The sequence below is a fragment of the Cylas formicarius genome, unplaced genomic scaffold, assembly GCF_029955315.1.
Source record: "Cylas formicarius isolate icCylForm1 unplaced genomic scaffold, icCylForm1.1 PGA_scaffold_10__41_contigs__length_53128322, whole genome shotgun sequence".
In the NCBI taxonomy this organism is placed as follows: domain Eukaryota; kingdom Metazoa; phylum Arthropoda; class Insecta; order Coleoptera; family Brentidae; genus Cylas; species Cylas formicarius.
In genome coordinates this window covers 34,118,495-34,143,614 of record NW_026844214.1, presented here as the reverse complement: position 1 = coordinate 34,143,614, position 25,120 = coordinate 34,118,495, and the positions used below count along the sequence as shown (strand labels likewise).

General features: G+C 31.7%; 5 protein-coding genes across 15 annotated transcripts in view; 3 read left to right on the top strand and 2 right to left on the bottom strand.

Annotated features, from left to right (window-relative positions):
* Nucleotides 1-5,763, top strand: part of LOC132701350 (DNA-directed RNA polymerases I, II, and III subunit RPABC3) — a 47,194-nt gene extending 41,431 nt beyond the window's left edge. For 6 of the 11 annotated variants that reach the window (XM_060669246.1, XM_060669264.1, XM_060669229.1 and 3 more), the window contains one exon: nucleotides 1,715-2,220. In XM_060669246.1, coding sequence (XP_060525229.1) covers nucleotides 1,715-1,910 — 196 coding nt within the window. In that variant the 3' untranslated portion in view covers nucleotides 1,911-2,220. Of the gene's footprint in view, nucleotides 1-1,714; nucleotides 2,221-5,621 lie in introns of those variants that run through there. The other 5 variants (XM_060669219.1, XM_060669210.1, XM_060669185.1 and 2 more) reach the window with 3 other exon arrangements.
* On the bottom strand, nucleotides 5,278-8,968 carry LOC132701420 (V-type proton ATPase subunit G-like). Its single transcript, XM_060669303.1, has 3 exons — nucleotides 8,780-8,968; nucleotides 7,580-7,779; nucleotides 5,278-5,993 (listed from the first exon to the last, which is right to left on the bottom strand). The coding sequence occupies exons 1-3, from the start codon at nucleotides 8,862-8,864 to the stop codon at nucleotides 5,904-5,906; spliced, it is 375 nt and encodes a 124-aa protein (XP_060525286.1). The 5' UTR covers nucleotides 8,865-8,968; the 3' UTR covers nucleotides 5,278-5,903.
* A 2,090-nt stretch (nucleotides 8,969-11,058) lies between these two features.
* LOC132708419 (cytochrome c oxidase subunit 7C, mitochondrial-like) lies at nucleotides 11,059-14,387 on the bottom strand. The gene is made up of 4 exons (XM_060680753.1): nucleotides 14,276-14,387; nucleotides 14,105-14,215; nucleotides 11,194-11,331; nucleotides 11,059-11,139 (listed from the first exon to the last, which is right to left on the bottom strand). Exons 2-3 carry the CDS (start codon nucleotides 14,186-14,188, stop codon nucleotides 11,206-11,208), a joined length of 210 nt encoding a protein of 69 aa, XP_060536736.1. The 5' UTR covers nucleotides 14,189-14,215; nucleotides 14,276-14,387; the 3' UTR covers nucleotides 11,059-11,139; nucleotides 11,194-11,205.
* Nucleotides 14,388-14,494: 107 nt separating this feature from the next.
* Nucleotides 14,495-19,799, top strand: LOC132708417 (probable methylcrotonoyl-CoA carboxylase beta chain, mitochondrial). The gene is made up of 9 exons (XM_060680751.1): nucleotides 14,495-14,887; nucleotides 14,939-15,186; nucleotides 15,825-16,065; nucleotides 16,939-17,076; nucleotides 17,146-17,390; nucleotides 17,724-17,929; nucleotides 17,998-18,132; nucleotides 18,665-18,872; nucleotides 19,545-19,799. Exons 1-9 carry the CDS (start codon nucleotides 14,747-14,749, stop codon nucleotides 19,660-19,662), a joined length of 1,680 nt encoding a protein of 559 aa, XP_060536734.1. The 5' UTR covers nucleotides 14,495-14,746; the 3' UTR covers nucleotides 19,663-19,799.
* A 1,803-nt stretch (nucleotides 19,800-21,602) lies between these two features.
* On the top strand, nucleotides 21,603-25,044 carry LOC132708418 (glutamate--cysteine ligase regulatory subunit). Its single transcript, XM_060680752.1, has 5 exons — nucleotides 21,603-21,860; nucleotides 22,211-22,418; nucleotides 23,049-23,235; nucleotides 23,345-23,481; nucleotides 23,731-25,044. The coding sequence occupies exons 1-5, from the start codon at nucleotides 21,753-21,755 to the stop codon at nucleotides 23,871-23,873; spliced, it is 783 nt and encodes a 260-aa protein (XP_060536735.1). The 5' UTR covers nucleotides 21,603-21,752; the 3' UTR covers nucleotides 23,874-25,044.
* The last annotated feature ends 76 nt before the right edge of the window (nucleotides 25,045-25,120 follow it).

Here is a 25,120-nt window from a genome sequence, read left to right as displayed (position 1 = left end):
TCTCGCGAAGGTTATATGACACGGCTAGCATCGTGCCAGAAGCGCGTTTACATCATGCTCTATAGTTTGTAAATGCACTATCTGGTACGACAGCCCGCCGCGTCCTCTCAGCCCCCTATTGCACGAAGACTGCTGTCTAAATTCAGTCCCTCTTACGCGCCCTTGCCCACTGTGCGCTAGATGTCGAAAATACTGATCGTAGACAATTGAGAACGGTTTTACATATTCTTTTTTCTTAACGTCTTATAACAAACTATTTTAGATTTATATATAATTCGGCAAAAGTTTGATTAAAATTTGTCGTAAGTACAGATGATTTTGTTCGTTTTCTTTGTGTGGTGGTGTCGTTTGAATAAGTGTAGGAAAGAGTTAAAATGGAATAAAATACGATTTATCGGAACGGAACGCATCCAGATCAGCCGAATTCGAGAATAGGATGTTAAAAACCCATTTCTTTGCTGTTGGTTAGTTTTGGTTAGTATAGTTCGAGCGTAAATGGATATCGTTTATGCCGATAATAAATTTAGTCAATATTAAAAAAAATATTTGTGAATCGCCGCGAAATTTTAATAAAGTTAACAACGGGTGTGCGGATTAAATCAGATAATTTTTGATCTAAACCACTATGTGGAGTGGTGAAGATCTTAAAAATTTCTCAATTGATTTGCATTATTTGACTCTGGAATTACAAAATTACGTTAATTATAATTTTCAAAAGCTGCTAAATTAATGTTTTCTTTGTGCTTTTTACTTAGAACGAATTTTAACAATGAATTATTGAACGTCTTTTAAAATACCTGTGCCAATGCGTATTGCGATAATAAAATAAATATACATGCATAACATATTATTAAATAAAAAATAGTATCTACTACAAACGCACAAATATTGGATATGATTATTAATAAAAAAAATTAATTAAATATTATAGTAGAAAAGTAAAGTGGATGTAAAATTGTAAAAAAAAACTTTCTATTGGGGTTTTTCCAAACATATTCCACTATACTTTTTCGCCTGAGCGACATCTTGGATTTTTGCAGATCGCTTGTTGGTATATAACTGATGGGCTTCTATCAAAAAACAACCAATTACAGCTTTTTACACATAGTGTTTAAAAAGCGGTTTCAAAAAACCAAACAGAGTGACATTCCACCTCTGCCTCACCCAACATTTTGATACGAGAAACATGTCAACAGGTCCACCTAACACATTATCAAAATTATCCGGAGTGTATATGTAGAGTTTATCCGTATTTCAAAATTTGGCTGACAAAAAAAAATCAAATGTTATTGAACGTTCGAGAATTAATTGAAAAATCGTGGTCTGAGCAACTATATTTTTCGTTTTCTGCATTGAGTTAATGTTTATGCCAATTAGAAAATGATTTTCTTTGTAAAACGAGCATTGCTGATTTCTTATTGGTAGTAGATCTTTTTCAAAGTAAGTATGATCTAACAGCCATGATTATGTATTACTGGACGCATTCGAAACTAAATAAACTTATACGGATTAATACGAATTATTGAGTATAATAAACAAAACAACTTTTCTATTAAAAACTTTTTAATGGGATATAGCGTAAATAAAGTAATTCTGCTTCCTAGTTTCGATGCTAGGTTTGACACTAGTGGGTTTCTATTTGCAACATGTCGTTCTGGAAAGAAAATAACATTCGTTCCAAATGTCACGATTGTAGAAGCATTTTCATTTGCAGGTGCGCTGGGTGCTTGCTACACAGAGGAAATTCATATGGCATACATGCAATGTTTGTAAATATTATCATTGTGCTCGAAATATGTTTTGTGATTGAGTCTGTTATTCACTGCACATCGTGTTTTGGTAGCAGTCTGCGTTATTTTTTGCTAAGTTACCTTTGCTCGGTGCACTGCACATATCGGACACCTAATTAATTGTAATCCCATTAATAATTGTTGAAATTCAATACTTTTTTTTATAATTTTTAAATATAATATATTTTTAAAAATTTCTTGGTTAACTATGTTATTTATATATTTATTTATTCATTATGAACTTTCAAAAAGTATAACTAAAGCCATCTATAATTTAATATAGAGTGGACTATAACGGATTGTACATTTTAAACTTAAAACATAGCTTTTCTTTCTTTGTACATTAGATTTAGTATGGTGTATTTCGTTTACTTTTTTCCTATTTATTTATAATAACATTGATAATGTCCTGGATAAAACTTGAATAACTATAATTATTGTTTATTTTTGTACCTTGTAGCATCTCGTGAAAATAATAATATTGCTTCATACCATTTGATATGCGTTTTTTTTCTTTCATAACCACCGAATATGGAAATAAATTACAATAAAAACCAATGATCGACAGCGCAATATATTGATTACCTACAATTATTCCACTATCAGCGGTGAGCTAAATAAAAATTACGATCCTTACTTAAAGAAGGTACCCTTTTTTTCATAGATATAATTTTAATTTTACCTTCACTGATCATCTCATTATTCGTCAAACTATGAATAAATACTTCAACAGATTCCAAACTGTGTGTTACATACTTAAAATTTTCAAAACTCACACCTTTAACAGCCAACGTCAATAAAAACTGGAGTGTTTCCTTTGACGAGACCTTAAATGCAGACCAAAAAGGGACTTTCAAAATCCCTACATGACTGTGCGTCTTGGAATTGCGTAGTCAGTAATTTTTTAACTAAAAACGTCCAAGCTTTCCATGTGGAAAATACAAGTAAAAAAATCAAAAGACTTGAGACTTTTAAAGACATTTCAGCGATATTTATACTTTTAATTTAATTTGTGCAGGTTTTTGATTCAGATTTTACAAGTTTTACACAATTCCACAAACTTGAGGACGTCTAAATAGTATGTTTTTAATAATATTAATAATAGTTTTTAATCAAATTTTGCAGATGTGGGTTTGGAAACAACTATAAAAGGATTGTGTTGTCAGATTTTAAATAAATAATAATGTGATTTATGAAACGCTGAATTGAATTATCGCTGACATTTTGCCGGCCATGCTGCTTGCTTTTATCTTCTTCTCAGCGCTGAAGCTGGAAAGGTAAATGCTTTGGTCTGGTTCCTTAAGTAGATTCCAGAAGAGAGCGTGGTCAAAATGGGGGAATCCTGATCACCGTCTCAAAACGCTAGCTGTAATAAATTTACTGTCCACTGAAAGTGACATCAAGATATTGAAGGTTCGTCATCAAAAAATAAGTATATTATTTTACCAATTAAGTGTAATATTTATTAAATGAAAATTCTCTAGCAAAAAAATAATCAAAGAGGTGGCGTAAAGTTAGTAAGATACGTCCCAGAGGTTCGGCCATACCGGAATTAGAGGAAGAATAGTCAGTCTAGTATCTCACCATCCGTATAAATTATTTTACAGACCCTGGAATCTAATCAGGACGATTCTTGTAAATATCATACAGCACACGTGTTTCATACCCTTTAAGCCTATTTTAAGGGGGCAAGGTGCAGTGTAATCTACGTCTAGTTTTGCCACAGCAACTGCATTCAAATAAATCAATCCAAGGCATAGATTTATATGGATTATTATGTATAGATATATAATATACGAACCTCAGTTTATCCAAAATAGCCTTAGATAATAGGATAGATATATACTTTCAAAGATTAACAAAAAATCTTTAGTGTATTTGTTTTGAAATAAGCATAAAAATATTCTTAGTTTAAGTTTATGTTAATAAAGAAAAGTTATTCGAAAACGTGTTCCATTTTTTGTGGCTTTGGTGTGTTCCTTAAAAAATAGTTTTGTCCTCACTGTCCTTCCTGTTAGAGCTCGAGACCCCAGTCGGGTTCTAGTTGTCGCCAATTTTCACCCTGTTGTAAGAAAATTGTAAAAAAGAGTAAAACATATTTATATTATTAATAGGTTTTATACCCAGAGACTTATAATTATGGGGATTGGAGTGAGTAGAAATACAACTAGAAAAAGTCACTCTGGCTGAGGTGCTCGAGTACATATTCTAAAAACTAAGATCAATTTCCTTGAAATTTGGTAAAATTTTCTTCTAATATTTGTAATAATCTAACCTGTTAAAAGACTTTCTAAAAAGCGCATACAGATTGATATACTTACAAATGCAAAATATTTAATTCTATTGTAACTTTTTAAAAAATATATTCAGTCGGAAAGTAGCAGTGCATATTTGTTACTTGCTTGCTGCCTGTTTAACTAAATAGCTACATTTAACCAATATTTTTTATTTCCTGAAAACTCGAAAAAATTTAAATTTTCTTTTTAAATTTTTTGATAATAATTATATATACATTATCATACACATTATAACTTAATTAACAAATTAACAAATTTTCGTTATTACATGGAGATATTTTATTTATGCCATCATATTTATATATTTTATTTATATATTAACTGGTTGAGTCATTATTTATTTATTAAAACAGTATCAGATCATGTAATATTTTGGTAATATGCAATAATCGTAAATCCTGTACTTATAGGAATTTACCATTTTAAAATTTTTTTATTATTTAACAAAAGCATGAAATTATTAGTAGGTATTTTACCTAAACAACATTGTCACCATCAAAAAATACAAAATCACGAGCTTACTTCAAAGAACGATAAACAATTAAAATTATTATCCCAAACGATTTAGCCTCCAAAATCCCATGCAAGTAGAGAAATTGAAAAATAATATAAAACTATATCTTATTAGTATTAACGTGTAGATTGTGTTCACTGCTTAAAGGACATATCGTTGTGTTTTTAGTTTTGGTTAGTGTTGTTAGTTAATTCATTTGTTTAGTTAGTTTTGGTTACTAGTAGTAGCGCTAAATTTGAAAATAAATCGATCATAGATGTGTTAGTCCAAGTTTACCTGTTTACCATTATTATATTATATATTACTCGTATTAATTTTTTAGACCATAGTGTACACGCTTTTTAAAAACTACTAAAACTTACAGGTCCTCTTCGAATCATAACTATAAATTGCCGTAATTCCGATAACGGTGTACACGGTGGCAGTGTGGTTAGCTGGTTGTGTTTTTAAACCACGACCACTATCCATACTTCCTTCGTGAATAGCGTTAAAACAACTCTTCGATATTGGGTCCAACGTTCCTTATCGACATCCTCGTCCGTCTCATCATTCTTTGTTTGACTTCACCAAATTGAAACTCTGATTGACTTGAAATGATTTGGTTTGGATCCGATAAATCGGCTTGAATTTATTTAGTGGTACTTAGTGACTCGGGGATTTGAAATAAAGTGTAAACGGGGTTACTAAAGTTAATATTTTGCAAACCATTTAACATAAATTATAAATAATAAAATAAAATTGAACTTCAGATTGCCCGTAAATGCCTAATATATCGTTCGAGATAAATAACATATTGAATGTTAGAGTAAATTTTTGTATTTTCAGAATTTGTAACCGTACGCGTCTGTAAACACGGTTCCTCTAAATTCATAAATGAATGTGAAATCTTGATTGACCATACCTGTGGTACCGTCACGCAAATATTTTGTCAAGGGAGTTTAATATTGACAAAACTCTTAACACAAACATTTTTAATACAATCAACAATATATGTTAGGTACATCTTTTCATCTTTTTCAGGGCTGCCTACGTATCGTTTGGAGGTCTACTGATGCGACTTCAAGGAGATGCCAACAACTTGCACAGTTTCGAAGTGGATCAGCATATGTATCTTTTAATGAAAAAAATTTTTATGTAATATTTTTGACCAATTTTAAGTGATACCGATGTTTTGTACATACACTACTGTCTTACGTTTTATTATAGTACAATTATAATTAATAAAGACAAAACAAGAGCTTTTCTATACTAAATTCTTCTACTTCTAGTTAAATTGAATCTAATTGCGTCGCAGACCCATATCTATATTTTGTTGAAGCTTTTCATTATGAAGTAATTTCGGTGAACTTCCGGTTTAACGTCTACTGCAAGTTCGATTAATTCTTCGATAACCTACAACAAAGCGATGATATTATAAAGGGTGTGTTAACAAGGTGTACGAATAATAATCACTTGAAAAAACAAATTGTTGAAAACAAGAAAAATCAGCGTTTTTCTTCTATGCACAAATGAAATTCTTTTTGCCTTTCCTTCTGTTTTATATCGAATGGCTGTTTGTATTCTGCTAGGTGTCAGGTACTTTATGATCACTACATTTTTGTAATAATTGTGTTGCCTAGATTGTGTTTAAAAAAATTATTTAATAAGCTTAAATTTACGATTGAGCTTCGTTTACATACATGTGTTGCAAACGGTAACAAACGAAACAAATTTATCTATTTGATTATATCTATGAGTAAAGCATTTGGTCTTTATTTTTTTCATGCCGAGTTGTTCTAACCAAAAAAACAATAAATTCGTCTAGATTTGAACTCTTCATGTACCAACACTACTATTTATTGTAAATATAGATCAGTTAAGTGGGCGTTTTTAAATTACAAGCGTTACGAAAACGCATGCTATACGTTAATTGATACGTAAGGTCATGTTTTAAATTAAAGCCACGGAGCACAAAATTTAATAGAAAATTTTGTCTAGAATAATGGAAAGCTGATTTCTCGTTATGACAGACAGTTCGTCAGATAATGCGACTATACAAAATAAAATGGGCAATATTATTTAGTTTGCCGAAGGCAATGAGAGAAAACAATTGTTTTCAATTTCAATGCTTTAAACACATCTGATTCCAACTGACAGGGAAGGGTAAGTATGTAAAATTAAAAGATCAACGAATCTCGAAATCAGACCCATCCACTCTTAAGGTGATACATACTGACTTGCAAAATCTGTGGCCAAAATCTAAAGACAAGTAATTGAATGGTTATTAACATTGATTCGCAACAAAATTTTGCCATTAAATCTTTTTGCATTCTTTATTCTACATTGTTACAAATAGTCAAAAATTGAATCAATCTGCTTGTATTATGTGTCTGCACAATAACAAATAAAATTACTTGGTCAGCAAGATTTCACAATTGATCAGTAGAGAAAACATGTCTATAAGCAGTTTTGATTAATTTTGATTAGTTTACCAGTTGATTGCGTACTAAAATTTGATTAAACATGGGTAGCTCAGCTTGCTGACCAAAATATAACTAACTAACTAACCATCTTGGTCGACATTTTTCTGTCAACAAAAATAAGAATACTTTGCTAACTCGTTAAATAACACCCAAACGTAAATTTTGTCAATTTTAACGATCAGGTTACACCTCACGCAGTGAATCTATTCGCGCAATTTTGCAAAAATCTATCCAAAAACTAATGGTCGTAGAAAAAGTATACTATACTTGTCACTAGTTTTTGGCTCCGCTCGATCCGAATCTAAATCTAAAATTATTTGTCTGTTATAGAAAAAGTAGGAAAAAATATATTCACGGTTAATGTCCATCATATTTCCTGGTTATTTTTGCGTCAGCTTCTAATCAGTTTAGCAAAACAAACAAATCTATTCCATAGGTAGGGACGAAATGATTTCACTGGGAATATCAGCCAACAAATAAGAATAGCAAATTATCGCTTTAGAATATCTGATTTACCTTTTCCTTGTTATCAATCACCATTTTCTCCAAATTTTGGAGAAAGACTTCGGTCTCCTTGTCGATTTTCGCAGCGATATCTTCTTTCGAGCCCATATACTTTGCCTCGTATTCCCGGAACTGACGTTCTCTTTCAGCTCTATAAACCTCTATTTCTGCTTGAGCCTCATCTCTTGCTTGTTTGATCCTCTTTACTTTGCCTTTAGTAAAAATGAAGTAAAACAATATGAAATATTTTAGGTAAAAAAGTAGTAACACTCGACTTTTAAATGGTTTACCTAAATGACAATAAGCTTGCAAAAATGCTCATTTTTGAGCTACATAACTAAATAACTTTAAGTGTCCTAAAAAAAATGTTTCCACGCCTGGTAAGCGCCTTTTTAAAAAAATATGAAAAGTATTAAGTAAGATTAAGTTCAAAACTTGTAACTACGTCACAATCTTATACATCAAAAAAAGTACGATAATGTTCTTCTCTACAATCTACGAAAATTCAGAAAAATATCTAGAATGATGTTTTTTCTTCTTACAATTTTAACAGAGTGTAGATCAAAAATCAAGAGGTTTACGACATGATCCTTTAGTGTCGGTACTAAATTAATAAAGACATTCGATAGTTTGTTTTCTTTTTTAAAAAATAACTAAATATCCCTTTCGTCATATCGCTTTTGTTTTGCCTTTTTTAGTAAATTTTACGAAAACCTGAGAATGTTTTGAGTTGCTTGCTTCAAAATAGTAGATATAAGTGAAGTGAATAAGTAAATAATAAGGTCTTTAAAATACGATAACACAAGACGCTAAGATAAATTATAAGTAACATACTTACGGTTATTTTACCCACCAACAAGCGTTCTTTCTACGCTTTGTGTTTATGTAGAAAAAAAATGTACCTTAACGAGAATCTCGTTATAAAGAGAATTTTCCGCATGGTGTCTCTAAGCGAACGACTTAAAATAAATTAAATAATCCAAATATGTTTCCAACTAAAGGGAAAGTGTTAGTTAAATTGCATACAACTATCGCTCCTATTATAATCACCTATTTAAAAAGTAGCCAACTCTTAGTATCCCAGAATATATAGGTACCGCACACCACAATATTTATAAACACTTGTGGGAAAACAAAAATACTAATTTTGTTATCCAAAAATAACGAGGCAGCATCTAAAATTAACCGAAGCTTAAAATTAATAATACTTACGTTTACGGGCTTCGGCCACTTTCTCAGCGGCCCTTTTTTCAGCAGCCAATAATTGTTGGATACCTTGCGTCTGATGACTTGCCATGTTTTCAGGCGCGCGTTCTTGCGAAGGAAATAACAAATTAACACAATAAAATGCCTCAATTGCTAAATTGTCTACAAAAAAATACTCCAGGAGAGGGGCGGCGCAGACTTTTAAATTTTAAAATAGATTAATTTGAATCGTGTTTACTGGGTTGCCTGCATTAAAGAATTATAACGACGTTTTGTTTGTAATCAAATGTAATTTTAAATTTATATAGAAGAAAATTGTTGTTTTAAAAACGGTTTATCTATTATTGAGTAGGTATTATCATTTCTTTGTCTTGTAATAGTGTCTTGAACCGAGTAGCTATAGGTATAAATTTTTATTTTATTTTTTTATTCGGACACAGCAGTTTGGTATATCGGTGACTTGATATCTGTCACTTGTCACTTATTTTTATATTTTCAAATACAAGTTAATATGTTAGTCGAATTAAGGCAAATTTGCTTTAGCAGCACACTCATTTGGTCTACATTCAAAGTGTTTAGAGCACCACAGTTGTATCTTTTGCGATATTTTTGTTTGCTGACAACAGCTCCTGGTGTAAATGGTTTGTGTCATTCGGGCGGCAAAATCGTCGGTGGGAATCAAATTTAGTTTTTGCACCCTGGTGGCAGACAACTTGCCTCGGCACTGTATTGAACGTTTAGACATTACACAAGAGATATGAATTCGGTGCAAAATATTTACCTTCACCGATAATGCGTAAGCGCGTCCGAGCCAACATATCGCCCACTAAAAATAAATTTTGAAATAAATCAAACATGCTTCATCAAAAATGTCAGGTCATCAAATGTCGTACCACCAAAACAGAAATATATTTGCTATAATCATATAGCTACTAGAGGCCTTGCCTATAACGATAATACAGAAATTTATGAAGCAACTATCAATTTTTTTGAAAAGGTCCATTCAACATGCGCATGCGCGAGATTTTAAACCAATGACCTTGAGTCATTCGACAACTAAACTAACGAACCAAATTGTCAATAGGTTTGGATGTGGCGCTGTCAGGCAATATTTCTCGTTAAATGTTCTGGGAAAACGAATTAAATGCGTGGAAATCGCTGTTTTGAAAGAAAATGGCCCAAAGTTTAGGTTAGTGGATGAAATGCGGGGCATGAATTTTTACCGTAATAGGGACACTATATTATCTAATAGCTATATGGCTATAATGTATATATGTATGTATATTTATCTATTGATGTTTTGGTTCTTCGCAATCTGACATTTTTTTGTGCGCCCAATGACATAAGGTGCACATGAAATACAGGCACTGGAAGGTTAAATTTCAATTGGCTAAATGTATATAGCTATTTTAAGTACAGTATGAAATAAATAAATAAAAATAAGAGCGATAGATCAGTTCTGCATACACCGCCGCTTACATTTCAACGCCAGCCTCCGGACTCTTTTTATTTTAATGCAGCGGCTTACTAATTACTCACTTACTCACTTAATTTTTATTGGGTTTAAGGGAGTTAGCTACAACATGCAATAAAAAAGCTCTACTTTATCCTCTTCTTCTTTGGTTTGACCTCCGTTTCTTTGTATAAATTCTTATTTCACTTTCTATATTCCACTAATAGTCCTTCCATCCACAATCTCTTATGACAACATTTGATAGACAATTGCATCTATAATTGTACTTACCAACATTTCCTCTAAAACGTCATTCGCAAATATTGTTCCTTCGAAACATCACTTGGCATTTACATATTTTTCTTTAAACTTTTTTTTACTGAACATTCTGTTCCATTCGTTATTGAAATCTCTTTTACCTAACGATTCTAACGGTAGAAGAAACTTGACAGTGTTTTAACTGAGAATAATTATCTCTCAAAATGGTCACTCGTAAGCATAATAAGGCAGTAAATTTAGCCTTCTATCGGCACTTCCTGTACACCTCAATCTATGAGTGAATATTCGATATAAAACCAAAGAAATGCGAATTATAAACGGATTAATATATTTGCATTTTTTTACTTTGCGCATTTCTTGAATATACGATATATAAACATAAAAGTTTATAATAATCTTCTGAAGAAGTAAAATTAATTATCCTGGTTAGATTTTTAGATGTAGCTATTTTGATGATTCCCATTCCATTGGACTTCCTGCATTGCCTGGAGTGAAGTTTCTCTAACACTTGTTGTGAAAACATCGGCATTTTTTTGTTTAATAAAACTACAAATGAATACTTTACTTTTTATTTGAGCCTACGCAATGACACACTGAGTAAAGTAAGTATAACTCGCTAATCAAAACTAGAACCCTGAAAGTGAAGTCAAGAATTAGTCAGTAATTCAACAGGATTAATGAAACTTACCTAGTAATATAATTAGGATTGCTGATTTTTAAGCAATTGGTGTCTCAATATGAGAAATGGTGCACCAAATGCTGAACCGAAGAATGCAATAAAAAGCGCTGTTAGCTTGTAACGGTTTGTAATGTCAAACGGCAAGTTCTAAAAAAGAAAGGAGATTCGTATATACAAGGCCGTCGAGGTATTCGAATTACATTCTGTTCAATTTTCTCTATTTTAATTTTATAGGTGATTTTTTTCTTAAAGTTTTAACATAAATTAACACAGGATGTTAGCGTTGTTTAGGAACTAATACTCGAAAATGTTTAAGAAGTCCGTATAAAAAACCGTATTTACGAGGAAAATTACATTGTGAATTTTTCCGTATGTGGTTGTATTCGTTTATAATTGGACAAAGTCAAATTTCGACCGATTTTTAAATTTGACTTCAATAATTATTAGTACTAGTAATTATCGAAATTATTCACTAAATTTGAATACAAAAAAAAATATTTTAATGAAATTGGGTCTGCAAACTTTATTTTTAACAGAAAATATTAAATAGCAAAACAGTGATTAAACTTAGGCTAGCTATAATTCTCTAAATATTTTGATAATTTTAAAGGGGTAAATATATTAAAATCAGTCCCAAAAGAGACAAACATCAATAGCAGTTAACATCGCAAAATTTGTAGGACACTTTCTAAAACGATTCAACAACGATTTAAGATAGATTACATTGAAGACATTTACGAGAAAGTGTTACGCTTTTGTTATATGATCACAACAGTGGTCGCTTAACACGGTAAAAACCTATAAACAAGATAATAAAATTCCGTCAGAATTGATTCAAGATCAAATTAATACCAAATTTCGAACCTTTACTCATTTCGAATTTGCAATTTTTCGAAAATTAGGTTTTACTTTCAACTCCCTGTATCTTTTTACCGTTTAACATTATTTAACACCGCTTATTGAAAAAATCTTGGGGAAAGTGGGGTTAAATGAAAAAATATGTTATTTTAAGATAAATACTGTGTGTGTGCCCTTCCCTCGACATAAAAAAAATCCCGTATGTTTTGAACATTCTGATTTTCTTTTATGCGTAGGGTACATGGCGGTTTTAGATGAACATGTAATTAATGACAGTCGCAATAAACGAATGAATCCACGCATTGCGCTTATCAAGCGAGGACGTCTCAATAACGCTCTCCTTAATTCAACATAAATAATAATTAAGTTTATCACAGTCGCAAATATGACATAAACAAATTGCGATCACAACATATGGGCTGTAATAAGGACGACCCCCTAGTTATTTTCTCAAAATGAATATTATATTGGTCGGCCTGCGGAGAGCTAAGAAGAGATACATCGATAACGTCGTGAGTAGAAGCAACGTATGTGAATTCTTCAAATTCACTTAATGTCATGAATTTCATTGAGTGAATCTGTTATATACTAATTCATCCCATTGCCAACCCATCAACGAAAGAAGAAAACAATCAGAAATTAACTGAAGAAGTATTTTATTTGTACTTTTTTTAATTTCTAGAACGTTGATTAATAAAACTAACCGATTTCACAAGAACTAAGCGTCAAGTAATATAAAAGGAAAGAAAATGTCCAAGTTAAAGCAGTAGATATACCAATACATCCTTTTACCAACTCACCAACGAAAGAACAAAACATCAGAGGTTTTTTTTTTCATTTCCAGAATGCTTATAAATAAAACTATCTAACTGATTTCATAAGAACTAGCAGAGTAGCGAGCAGTAAAAGACCCGCTATTTGGCGAAACTAAAGCAATTACCTTTATCTAGTGACACTCTTGAGTTACAAATATAGATTGATGCTTTGAGCTTTGAGCAAGAGATTTAGATTGATATGACAAATTAATGAATAACATTAACATAAAAGCCGATTATAAACTATTCATTGAATGGGTACGAGTTCAAACAACCATATTTAGTGATAAGTTTAACTTTGATATTAATAAAACATCGGTACACCGAATTCTAAAATACCACAATCAACACCCTTATCATATTGAATGACATCAGGCTCTAATTAGCTAAATCCTATTTATTTCGAATATTATGAAACAATGAAGCTACTTTTTTGAGCAATGGAGGAGTCAATTTTGCATAACAAGCATTATCACCAGTAAATCCTCATTGGATGGGTGAAGTGAATTATCAATATTGGTGGAATGTAAACGTCCGGTGTGGTATTTTGAGACTCCACCCGACAGATATCCAGCACACGTTTTTCACGAAGAATTTTTTTTAGACCAGACTTATCCAAACCGTTGGGTAGGAAGGGGTAGTTTGACTCTGTGGCTTGTCAGATCTCCAGACCTTACTGTCCTGAACTTACCTTTGAGGTAGAATAAAAGATTTTGTTTATCAAACTCACCCTAGTACCCCTGACAATATGTTTGATATTAAACATTAATTAAATTAAATTAAATATTAAATACACGACGTAGGATAAATTCTAGCATAGAAAATGACAGAAGGCACTTTCAAGACCTTTTCATTTTCATAGATTAAAAACATTGAACTACTTACAATACATTTTACTAGAAACATAGCACTAAAGAAACATGAGTGAAACAAGAAATTGCCTGGGTAAAGACAAACTCTTGGGTTTGTAATAATTTTAGACTAAAGGTACCAACAAATCAAATAATAACAATTTTTCACCTCAAGATAAATATACGTTTTTTCGAAGAGTAGGATTTTCATTTATTTTACATTAAATTTCTGGACATCAAAAAGTTGTGTAGGTATAAACATTATAAAGATTTTTGGAACATCTTAATTATGTCAGATTATTTCTTTTGCACTGAAATTCAAAAATAAAAACGGAGCCGATTTCTTCATTTTAACCAAAATTCATCTTTTAAGTTTTATAGTCTTATGTAACTTACTTCTCCCGGAACGCCTCCATGACTGTGATGTCTGACGAAAGATGTGAATGCCTGCCTGGCTAAAAGAGTGCTTCTACCAATCATATTTTGCTTAATAATAGTATTTTTCGCCTGTCAAGAACACAAAAAATTTAGAATACCGTTAAACAATATCTTTTTCCTACTCCTAACCACAAAATGATGGATATTGAGGTTGCCCTAGATTACGGATAAAATTTTCAATACTCAGTGTAGTTAGTGTGGTGTGTGTTTTTTTTACTATGTCCCGGAGTCTGTGGTCTCTGAAACATTGCAGAATAAAAATGGGTTGCTGTTTGGCTCGATAGAAGAAGAACCGTTTCGTAAAGTAACAGAATTCCCATCACGTCTGATTGTAGTACCGACTGATGACGTCATCATCTAAAATTTTTCAACAGCTTAACTCAAAAAAACTAACCAATACCAGGAAACGAAAAAAGTCAGCAAATAAACTCATAGTCATGGCCGATGAAACTTGTCATTTTCTAGCGATAACGCCTTAACTTTAGTTTAGATTACGGTAAACAATTCTCATTTTACTGTGATAATTCACAATTTATAGTCGTTTTTCTCTCTGATCTGTAATTTAAGTGAACTCATGAATCTTTTCCAAGTCGAAAGAGGATGATATTACAATCGATTTGCAAACAGAAAATGTCTTACCAGAAAAACATTGCAGTAAAATGCATAAACCTAATGCCACATCGTTCTTTATCTAGTGATATTATTGTATCAAAAATTGATGTTGAATCTAACAGGTTTCTGGTAAGAATTGGCAGTTTTTATGGAGATCAAAACTGATTATCAATTTTTTAGAAGAATTATGGACGAATGTCTTCACTTGTAGAAACCTTAAAAAATAAAACTAGAGAAGTTTTAGCAGTTTCAAAGGAGAATATTACAAAACATGTAACAAAAGGCAAGATACTACCCAGAGACAGAGTTAATCTGTTGTTAGATGCAAATACTTCATTCCTAGAACTTTCTAGTTTAGCTGCTAATGGAATGTATGATGGCAAGATTAAAGCTGCTGGTATTATTACTGGCATAGGAAAAGTACAAGGGTAAAATATTTCTGAATTAAGATTGATCGGCATACTGGTTACTCCTTCCAAGAATGTTGGCATTTTATTCTTAATTTTTTTAATCCTTAATTTTATGTATATGTTATTTTCATTCTTTTATATTATGATTGTGCCTGCAAAAATCATGATTATAATAAATAATAAATAGCAGTGCCACTAAATTCTTAGTGCTGCTCTCAGGTATAGAGTTTGAAAATCCTAGTCATCCAAGATTTATTTATTTTAAATTCATAGCTTAATTTTCAGACAGAAAAGTAGGTCCCCAAGACATTTTTGATGTACAGTATCAAAATTTTGTTTTTATTTTAAGGAATGTTCATATTTGGATGCAAATTCGTATTTGAATTTGTTTTTGGAGTTGGTATTTACTTGCCTGCACGCTTACAAAATTACACATTTCATCTTAAATAGATTTGTGTATTTGGTGCCAATTAAACATTTCTATTTTAATAATTTTTGTTAACACACTTTTAGACTTATAAAAAATAATGTTATATTTACTCTATATTCAAATTCATGTTTTATAATTCTTTATTTTTTATAACTTTTTTTTTATAAAGCCTTACTCTATATAGTTTTTATAATATAAAGATGAGGTTCTTTGTTGTTGATTGCAGACAAGATTGTGTGATAATAGCCAATGATTCAACTGTAAAAGGAGGTACATATTATCCTATCACTGTGAAAAAACACTTGCGAGCGCAGGAAATCGCTGAAGAAAATAATTTACCATGTATATATTTAGTAGACAGTGGGGGTGCCAATTTGCCACATCAATCAGAAGTTTTTCCTGACAAAAATCATTTTGGAAGAGTATTTTTTAACCAAGCAAACATGTCTTCAAAGGGAATACCTCAGGTAATACATAATGTAATGAGGCAAATAGCGATTTTAAAAATAACTGGCATATACTGTATCTGAGTGACACAAGAAACACAAGAAAGATTTAACATTTTAACAAATTGCTCGCAATCAGATTAAAAAAAAATTTACATTTATTTTTAGAAAAACAAATTGACCAGTCTCTTTATTATAACTTATATATATTATATAATAGCAATTTTTGATATTTTGACTGTCTCAAAAAAATCCTTGCCTATTGGATTATTAATCTGTTGTTGGAGGACATACACCAATTTTATTTTTTCAAAGAAGCTTCCATATATTTTTGTAATATTGTTTACAAATCTTCTCTAGTCCTCCTGCCTCGGTTGTTGATAAAATCGAACTTGCTGCCGTTTCGCCAACCATTCTGTTAGCTTCTTCAGAGCTTAACTGAAACTGGCTAACATTTTACTCTGTACGTCCTTATATACTTCTTGAGAGGGGTGGAGCTCAAAGAGGGGCATGAACATTGTCTCGGATCACTGATTCCCATAATGGTTAAAGGTAAAGACCTGAGACGCGGTTAAGATTGTTTGGTTGCTTATGGATTTTTATGGATCCTCGGGTTTTTCGTGGGTAGAAGAATTGATTGCATGCTAGAATTTTAGCTTTATGGAATAAGGTAAAACCGGATTTTTTTAGGTTTATTGAAGAGGATAAACCAAAAAAAAATCAGAGAATCCTTAGAAATCTATAAGCAACCAAACAATCTTAACCTCGAGCCAGTTTCAGTTCAACGTCAACAAGCTTGATTTATCAACAACCGACTCAGGAGGAATGCAGAAGATTTGTAAATAGTATTTACATTGATTACATTACATATGTAATCAAACCAAGTATATTTAGGTGGCAGTTGTAATGGGATCATGCACTGCAGGAGGAGCTTATGTGCCAGCTATGTCTGACGAATGTGTTATTGTAAAGCAGCAAGGTACAATATTTCTGGCCGGACCACCTTTAGTAAAAGCTGCTACTGGTGAAGTGGTAATGAATATATACATATATATAAGAAAAAATTTATTGTTGACACAAAACATAGATTCAATTTCTTAGGTTTCTGCTGAAGAGTTAGGTGGTGCAGATCTTCATTGTTCAGTTTCGGGAGTTACCGATCACTATGCTGTAAATGATGAACACGCAATACAACTGACAAAAGATATTATAAAAAATTTAAATCGGCCAACAAAAAATCCTTTTACTGAAGAATTTCAATTGCCACTGTATAACTGCAAAGATCTGTATGGTATTATTGATGAGGACATTCAGAAACCTTATGATGTTAGGGAGGTTATTGCGAGGTACCTACCTATCTAAAGATTTACATAGTCAATACTTATTTGAAATATATTTTATCGTTTTTTTTCAATGATAAAAACTGTACCAAAGTATATTGTTTTTTTATAGCGATATAGAGGCAATTAATCTTTTATGTTCAAATCTAATCCAAGCTGATAAAATAAAATTGTTGTCCTAGTACTTATTGCACATTTTAGTGGAGTTCCTTTAAATAAAAGTAGTTGGAAATACAGCACATGCCCTCTTTATTTTTTATTGAAGAAAATAAATTGTTGGTCTGGTTGTACTTTTTCGTTTTATGTCTCAATGTTCTGTGTTTACTTTACTGCTTGTAGGATAGTTGATGGGTCTAAATTTCATGAATTTAAAAAGAAATACGGTGAAACATTAGTGTGTGGATTTTCTAAATTATATGGAAAGTCCGTGGGAATCCTTGGAAATAATGGGGTTCTGTTTTCTGAAAGTGCATTGAAAGGGGCACAGTTCATTGAGATCTGTTCGCAAAGAAAAATCCCTCTAATATTTTTGCAAAATATAACGGGTGAGTGGAAAATTCGTGATGTCGAGAAACTGCCTTGATATTGACCTTGGGGTTCTATTACCAATTAGGATTTATGGTGGGCCGGCATGCAGAAAGTGGGGGCATAGCTAAAAATGGGGCTAAATTAGTGACAGCTGTTGCGTGTGCCAAAGTGCCGAAACTAACTGTTATTATTGGTGGATCTTATGGCGCCGGAAATTATGGTAGGTAAACCTAAAAGACTGTTAGTAATACTCTACCATATAATATGTAGGGTCCAAAGTTTCTGGAAAATTCTAATCATGGGCTGTAGTGTTCTACCTGCTGCTGATGGAGATATAGTTACTTAATCCTTCCTTTAACAAATTTTGGTCACTTATTGGAGTTGTTTAAATTAGTGGGGTTTCTGTCGATGAAACCTCTAATCCATCCAGTTTTTCGTTCTTTTCCCTGGCGACACATGGAGCAGTAGCACACATTTTAACTGCTAAAACAGTTTTGTGCCACTTTGGACTTCAAAAATCGTATTCTCTACTTTTTTTTGCGTAAAAAACAGTGCCTAACTTCTTTAATCGGAAAGAATATTAAGTCGCATTTCTCTTTCTTTCTTTTTTCTGAAGCGGTTAAATTTGGACACCAAAAGTGTGGCATGCAATTTGGAAGTAAAAGTGCCCCCTTTTGGCGACCTGGTTCACGAATGAATTTTATTTGTTATCACTCATAAATTTGTAGTTGATCAAAACAATGATTTACTAGGTATGAGTGGAAGAGCCTATGCTCCAAGATTCCTCTTCATGTGGCCAAATGCGCGGATAGCTGTAATGGGTGGTCCTCAAGCAGCGGGCGTATTGTCTCAAGTCGCCAGTAAAAATAAAATCTGGACCGCGGAAGAGAAAGAACATTTTGAAAACCCTATTATTGAAAAATTTCAACATGAAAGTTCACCCTACTTCAGCACAGCAAGGTAAACATTCTTTAATACAACATATATTTTTTTTATTCCATTAATAAACAATGTGTTTAAGTATTTAAATAATGAATTGTGAAATAATGAAGTCTTTTTCAGAGATTTTCTTTTTAAAGTGTAGCACCAATATAATTTTAGCATTACCGCAACATACAACGATTCTTAAACTTAGATAAATTAAAAATATTTTATTATGTTTTTGTTTCTTTATGTTAATGGTGTATCAGAGTGTAAGAGTTGTAAAATCGCAAAAAACCCGAGGAACATCGAATAAATGGTTGAAACCAGCCATCGCTAAGGAAATACTGTTGTCTATCACGTTTTTTTTATAATTGCTTGTATAAAAAAAAGATTAAGTCTATTGTCATCAGATTAATGTACAATGTTTTCCTTTTCTCAAACCACGGGAAACTTTATTTTTTGTTATACCAGTTGTCTTTTGCGGGTTTGAATTATCAAAATTGACTAATGCTTCCTTTTTCTCAAATCATGGGCAACTTTTTTTATCTATGAACCATATAGGATTTTTGCAGTTTTGATAAACAGTCTTTTGACTCTGAAACGCCCTATAGCTATTATGCGCTCTAGGAAATTATTCCTACATAATATTAATTATGTAATCCATTATGCATTATTTATTGTCAAAATGAAACTAATACCTTGTTTTAGAATTTGGGATGATGGCATAATTGATCCAAAAGATACTAGGAAGGTTCTGGGTATAAGTTTGGCAGCTTCATTGAACAGTGATATAGATGATACCAAGTTTGGCGTATTTAGAATGTAGATAGTTATTATCATATATCATTCGTTGTTCTAAAATTATTTTTACAACGTGGTTTACAAATTATGTTATGGGATATTAAAAACCAAACTATGTTCAACAGATGCAATACATAATTTTTATTTAAAGAGTTTAGTTACAATAACACCATATACACAACAGGAACAGTAAATAAGAAATTTCTTATGTCCACATTTATAGCAATTACAAAGAAATCAAATGCAAAAGGCTGCAATGAATATCGCATTCTAGCTTTAATCACTTCAAAAAACACTAAACTTGTTTTTAAAGATAATCCATAATATAGAATCCACAAGAATCTAGATCTGGAAATATGTAACACACAAATGGGATTTCGCCAGGAATTTGGTACTCTTGAAGCTCCATTCGGCTTAAACATTCTTGCACAACGATGCCTAGATATGAATCAAAAAGTTTACACGTGTTTCATTGACTTCGGAAAGGCATAAAGTACACCATCTTATGATAAGTGCCGTCAGAACACATAGTGATCAATGGAGAAGTACTCAGTAATGTAAGATATGCTGATGACACTCTACACTCTACTGCTAGCTGAAAATCTGAAAGACTTACAACATTATTGCAATAACTGTGATCATAAAATTAATTTTAAGAAAACTAAAGCGATGATAATAAGCAAAATACAAAACAATGAAGAAGACATAATTGTTAATAATGGAGAATAGAAGTCGCTCGTTGAACTTTTTATAAAATGAAAAAGTTCTTCTGTAATTGGGATCTAAATTCGTATGGTTCGTTATTATGTATTTTTTAACCTGTTACGTTGAGGTTCTTCAAAGGACAACCAAAGACTTTTAAGTAATAATCACAATCAAAAGGCGAAAACTTGGGGCACATCATGAGCGCGAGAAATATCATTCAGTGCAAAGATAAGGGGTAGAAGAAGTGTAGGTCGACCGAGGATATCCTGACTGTGGTATTTAAGGGAGTGGTGTGACTGCAGTTCCTGTGAATTATTTAGAAGAATAGCCAATACAGCAAGATTAGCCATGGCGATATCGAATCTCAGCTAGGAGTGCCAGAAGAAGAAGGGTGAACTTTAAGTCCCTAATTTAAATAGAAATATTTATTTTCCAAGAAAAATAATAATTAGGTAGATTTCAGCATTTCATTAAAAAAGGATCTATGATGTTTTGCCTCAAATTTATTCATGCAAGGGACCTATTGCCAATTTATCGTTTATACATGCAAATGTTGCACTGTTTGCGTAAACGTAAAAAACAGGACACCAGCCCCAGCGAAGAGGTAGAGGTTAAAGTTGATACAGATAAGCTACAATATTTTGTTTTCCTATTTATATATCTTCTGGATTCCTCCTGCGTCGGTTGTTGATCAATCAAACTTGCTGACTTTTCTCCAATCAACCTGTTAACTTCTTCAGAGCCTAAATGAAACTTATGATTTTTTAAACACCTTGTACATCGCAGAAAGTACTATCCTAACAAAACTAACCAAAGCTAGTGACCAAGATGTTGGCAAACTGCAACCATGATTTCACCTTTCCAAATATCTAAATATCCTAGCAATAAGAATTTAAATTGGGCTCTATTTTGGTGGTAGTAGGTATAGAGAATTATTTTCCAAAAATGTTGAGAAAGTGATAGCAAAACGGAAAATGGAACAAGCGTTCAATTTAAAAAATCAGTGTTGTCGCTAGTTTTTATAGAAGCCAGAATACTACGTTAAAGAAAATATTTTAGGGATAGATATAGCAAGGCCAAAAACCTAAGTTATCAAATTTTCAGCAAATTTCTATAAAAACCTGCAATGTTCCATCGACCGTGACGCACTCTATATATAACTTAGTAATGAATAAATAATCTTTTATATTATACACGGCTAAGTGAACAACCCAAACACGGAAAAGCGAACAACGCAATTTCTTTAATCATATTATTATCTCAATAGAGTGACCTCCGTACCATGACAAGTTCTCTGGCTTAAGTGTTCTGTGGTGGTGGACATTTCTCTATTTTATGTCTGTGCTGGTGAGCCTTTAGAGGTTATTTTGGAAGTGCGTAAAGATTTCTACTAGTTCCTATTTCTCTAGAATGGCTGCAAAGGTATTAAATTCAAACGGAAAACTTGTTTTCAGCACCGGTAACATTCTTTCAATAAATGATCTAAAGAAAAAACCTGCAGCAAATCCCAAAGAAGAGGTTAGTAATTTCATTTAAAAACATTAAGTATTAATAAGCAGTAGAATCGTATTTTGGAGGCTCGTTTTTATTTGTAGGTTTCAAAAAGTTACGAACATGTTTGTCTAGTCTGAAAGCATAAAAATAAAATGAAATATTGTGTTAAACATTTTACTTACATCAATTACTATTGAAATATTTTATTGTAGTTCATTATTTGCCTCATCTAAACTTTATATTCTTAAATTAGCCTCTTAAACAAAATGTTTTAAAATTGTTATTGTAATAAGACACATTTGTTTTGATTAGTTATTCAAATTAATTTCAACATAGTCTGTATTTTTCCGATATTTTACTTTCTTTAATTTTAGCTAATTGATGTGATAAATTATACTCTCAAAGAATATGTTGAAAAGGGAAACACGGTGGATGGTCAATTGAATCACCCAATACTTATTTCAAGAGACAGTGACTTGTATGCTAAAATAGAAGAAAATGGGGTGGAAGATTTGAAGATAGGCTTTAAAGTGTTTCTGAGCAGTGATAATGAAGCACTGTTAAAGGATGCCATTGAGAATGGTAAATGTCACACATTACTTACATTGAGAATGGTTTTATTATAATCCCTTTACTTGTAAAGAGCAATGGAAAAATGTTAAAGTTTGTACATAAGTGGGTGCAAAGCTATAGCAAAAGTTTAACTTACAATGTACAACAGGTTGAATGCCTCTTTAACATTTTAAAACAAAGTTTCTGTATTTAATGCCTGAAATCTTCAAATGTTAAGCGGGATTGATGAGGTTTGTGTATCATACCAATACCTGTAGACAGAAAATTTCATTCAATAATCATTATTTTACTGCACTTGATCACATTTTTTTTTCTTGCGAACTATTGCACAATATTGCTTACAATATTTTTGATATTAGGCAATAAGTCGCAAGTCTTTTTTTAAAGGAAGTATTATGGGTTTGGCTGTGAGACACAGATGATGAATATTGTACAGGGTGTCCGAATTAGAGTACCAAGCAGTGATATCTTGACTATAAGTAGAACGGCAGAGTATTAAATCTTTGTAGTGGTGGTAGTACCATGTATCATTCAAAAATGTAATTGGCTATAACATTACAAAAATTTAATGATGCATTTGTACTTTTTTTGTATACTTTTTGGTTTATAATTTGATATATTTTTTATTAATTTTAATAGCTCTTAAACAACAGCTTAAAGTTGATCAAGTGGACAATATTATCGTTGCATTTAATGGTAAGCAATCTGAAGCAAAGAAAGATTGCCTCAATGAAATTAAATCAGTATGGAAATCTTTGGAAAAATATGTAGACAACCACGTCGTTAAGGAGCTTGGCATTGCGGATATTGATGAATCTGCATTCAGGTAGATTGTTAGTGAAATGTTCGATTAATTTAGTATTATCATACATAATTGAAATTGAAATGAAATCATATTTGGAATCCTAATGATGGAAATTTTATTTATTTTTTAGAGCTCTTTATGAGTGGGCAGTAGTAAAGCCAAAAATTATTCAAATCAATCTTGCCACTTGTTGTATTGTTCCTCCCACATTACAGCAATTCTGTAAAGACAACGACATTAAACTGCTTACTCATAGTGATTCCAGTGGTGAGTACAAAAAAGTAACATTTCAACTACCAATATATACTCAAGATAAAGTTTGATTTCATTAACATTAAACATTAATATTTATCGATAGTCAGTTAATTTTTAACATATTATTTAAAAGAAAACCCTAAGAGTATAGTATATTATAGTCTTTAGTGTAAGTAAATTCTGCTTTTAACTTAAACGTTTGGGATTTTCGAGCTGCTGCTTATTGTTAATTATTTAAATTTATATTTTTATATATTTTAGAGATCCTGTCTAGATCTACAATCCAGGAAATTTTTAACAGGGCAATGGACTTGGAGTGGGCTGTTCGTTTTACAATTCACATCAAGTGCCGAGGAGTGCTAACAACCAAGGGTTATGTACTTTGTTTTAACCAAATCAGTTAATTTAAGCTCAGACATCAAGCTGCAACAATATTGAATGTAGATTTTGAAATTCATCAAAACATAAATGCAAAAAAAAACTTGATTTTAACAGGAGGCGGTTACGCTGGGGTGTAGGGAACAAACATTGGTTGGAATTATGACTTGAGATCAAAATAGAAATGGACAATGATTTTTGTGTTATGCTATCTGGCAGATAACGAAAACTAACCCTGCAATGGAACTATATATATAACGACTTTTTATATTTTTACTTCCCGGGTACTTAAACGACATTTGCACAGTTTTTTTAACCAACTTTAAAGGGCTTTCAAGTTATATGAACAATAGGACTTACATTTTACTAAAATATTTTGCATTAAGTTAGAAACAATCTGTACACTGAATTGTACAATCCTAGGTGCTTGCTCCCTTCAAGTATGGGCATTTAAAACATAGATGGCTTTCTGGTGCTGATAATTTGGTATAGATGCGCCTCTTTTCCATAACAATAATTGAGGAGTTTATTTTAAAACTAGGATATGTATAAAATCATCAAGTAAATATCTGTTACAAAACTGTGTCGTTTTGAACGTGGATTTCAAACCTTCATTATCTAAAAAGTTTTATGGCAGAAATTTCGGTTATAAAGACTAGTTGTTATAAAGGTTGTTATTTGAACACATGACAATAGCTAACCTTTCAGGCAAAGAAAGTTAAAAGTGCAATAGAATTTGGATGTGGTGGTCAAAGAAAATACCAATATATTAAATAGCAAAACTGTTGTATTGCCAACATCAGAGTAAACAATCACAAATTTCACAAAATATCATTTATAAAATAATCAAAAACACGTTGCCTGTTAAGTTTGACACAATTAGCGACCGCTAATCCTGCACAGTGTTTATCAAAATAGCGATTTATGTTATTTTATTGAAAATGATGAAAAATTAGTACTCTTACGAGTTGTATAAAAAAAGCAGTCTGTAATAATAAAATGTTCAGGTTAAAACATAATTTAATTGCCACCATGGTAAGCATTAGCTTGAAAAAAAAACTTAAATTATCAGATAGGTACATTATATTTTCCCAAACTTACATACAAATAATTGTTTTATTCAAAATCACATCATGTCATTTTTAACAACAAGGAAACAAAAAATATGTGTATTATATTTGTAGTGGTGGGATAATAAAAGGGTTGAACAAAAATGAACCTTTAGAAAACTGTTTTCACTTTTCCCAATCAATTAGGCGCAAGGTTATCTACA

What these genes read in the sequence shown, in the direction of transcription:
- LOC132701420 (XM_060669303.1), bottom strand. Translation starts at nt 8,864, where the DNA reads ATGGCAAGTCATCAGACGCAAGGTATCCAACAATTATTGGCTGCTGAA. An exon ending in AGTGGCCGAAGCCCGTAAAC is followed by an intron (nt 7,780 to 8,779) that starts GTAAGTATTATT and finishes TTTTTACTAAAG; the next exon opens with GCAAAGTAAAGAGGATCAAA. An exon ending in TGATTGATAACAAGGAAAAG is followed by an intron (nt 5,994 to 7,579) that starts GTAAATCAGATA and finishes GCTTTGTTGTAG; the next exon opens with GTTATCGAAGAATTAATCGA.
- LOC132708419 (XM_060680753.1), bottom strand. Translation starts at nt 14,188, where the DNA reads ATGATTGGTAGAAGCACTCTTTTAGCCAGGCAGGCATTCACATCTTTC. An exon ending in ATGGAGGCGTTCCGGGAGAA is followed by an intron (nt 11,332 to 14,104) that starts GTAAGTTACATA and finishes TTTCTTTTTTAG; the next exon opens with AACTTGCCGTTTGACATTAC.
- LOC132708417 (XM_060680751.1), top strand. Translation starts at nt 14,747, where the DNA reads ATGATATTACAATCGATTTGCAAACAGAAAATGTCTTACCAGAAAAAC. An exon ending in ATTTTTGCAAAATATAACGG is followed by an intron (nt 17,930 to 17,997) that starts GTGAGTGGAAAA and finishes ATTACCAATTAG; the next exon opens with GATTTATGGTGGGCCGGCAT. An exon ending in CCCTACTTCAGCACAGCAAG is followed by an intron (nt 18,873 to 19,544) that starts GTAAACATTCTT and finishes ACCTTGTTTTAG; the next exon opens with AATTTGGGATGATGGCATAA.
- LOC132708418 (XM_060680752.1), top strand. Translation starts at nt 21,753, where the DNA reads ATGGCTGCAAAGGTATTAAATTCAAACGGAAAACTTGTTTTCAGCACC. An exon ending in CAGCAAATCCCAAAGAAGAG is followed by an intron (nt 21,861 to 22,210) that starts GTTAGTAATTTC and finishes CTTTAATTTTAG; the next exon opens with CTAATTGATGTGATAAATTA. An exon ending in ATTGATGAATCTGCATTCAG is followed by an intron (nt 23,236 to 23,344) that starts GTAGATTGTTAG and finishes TTTATTTTTTAG; the next exon opens with AGCTCTTTATGAGTGGGCAG.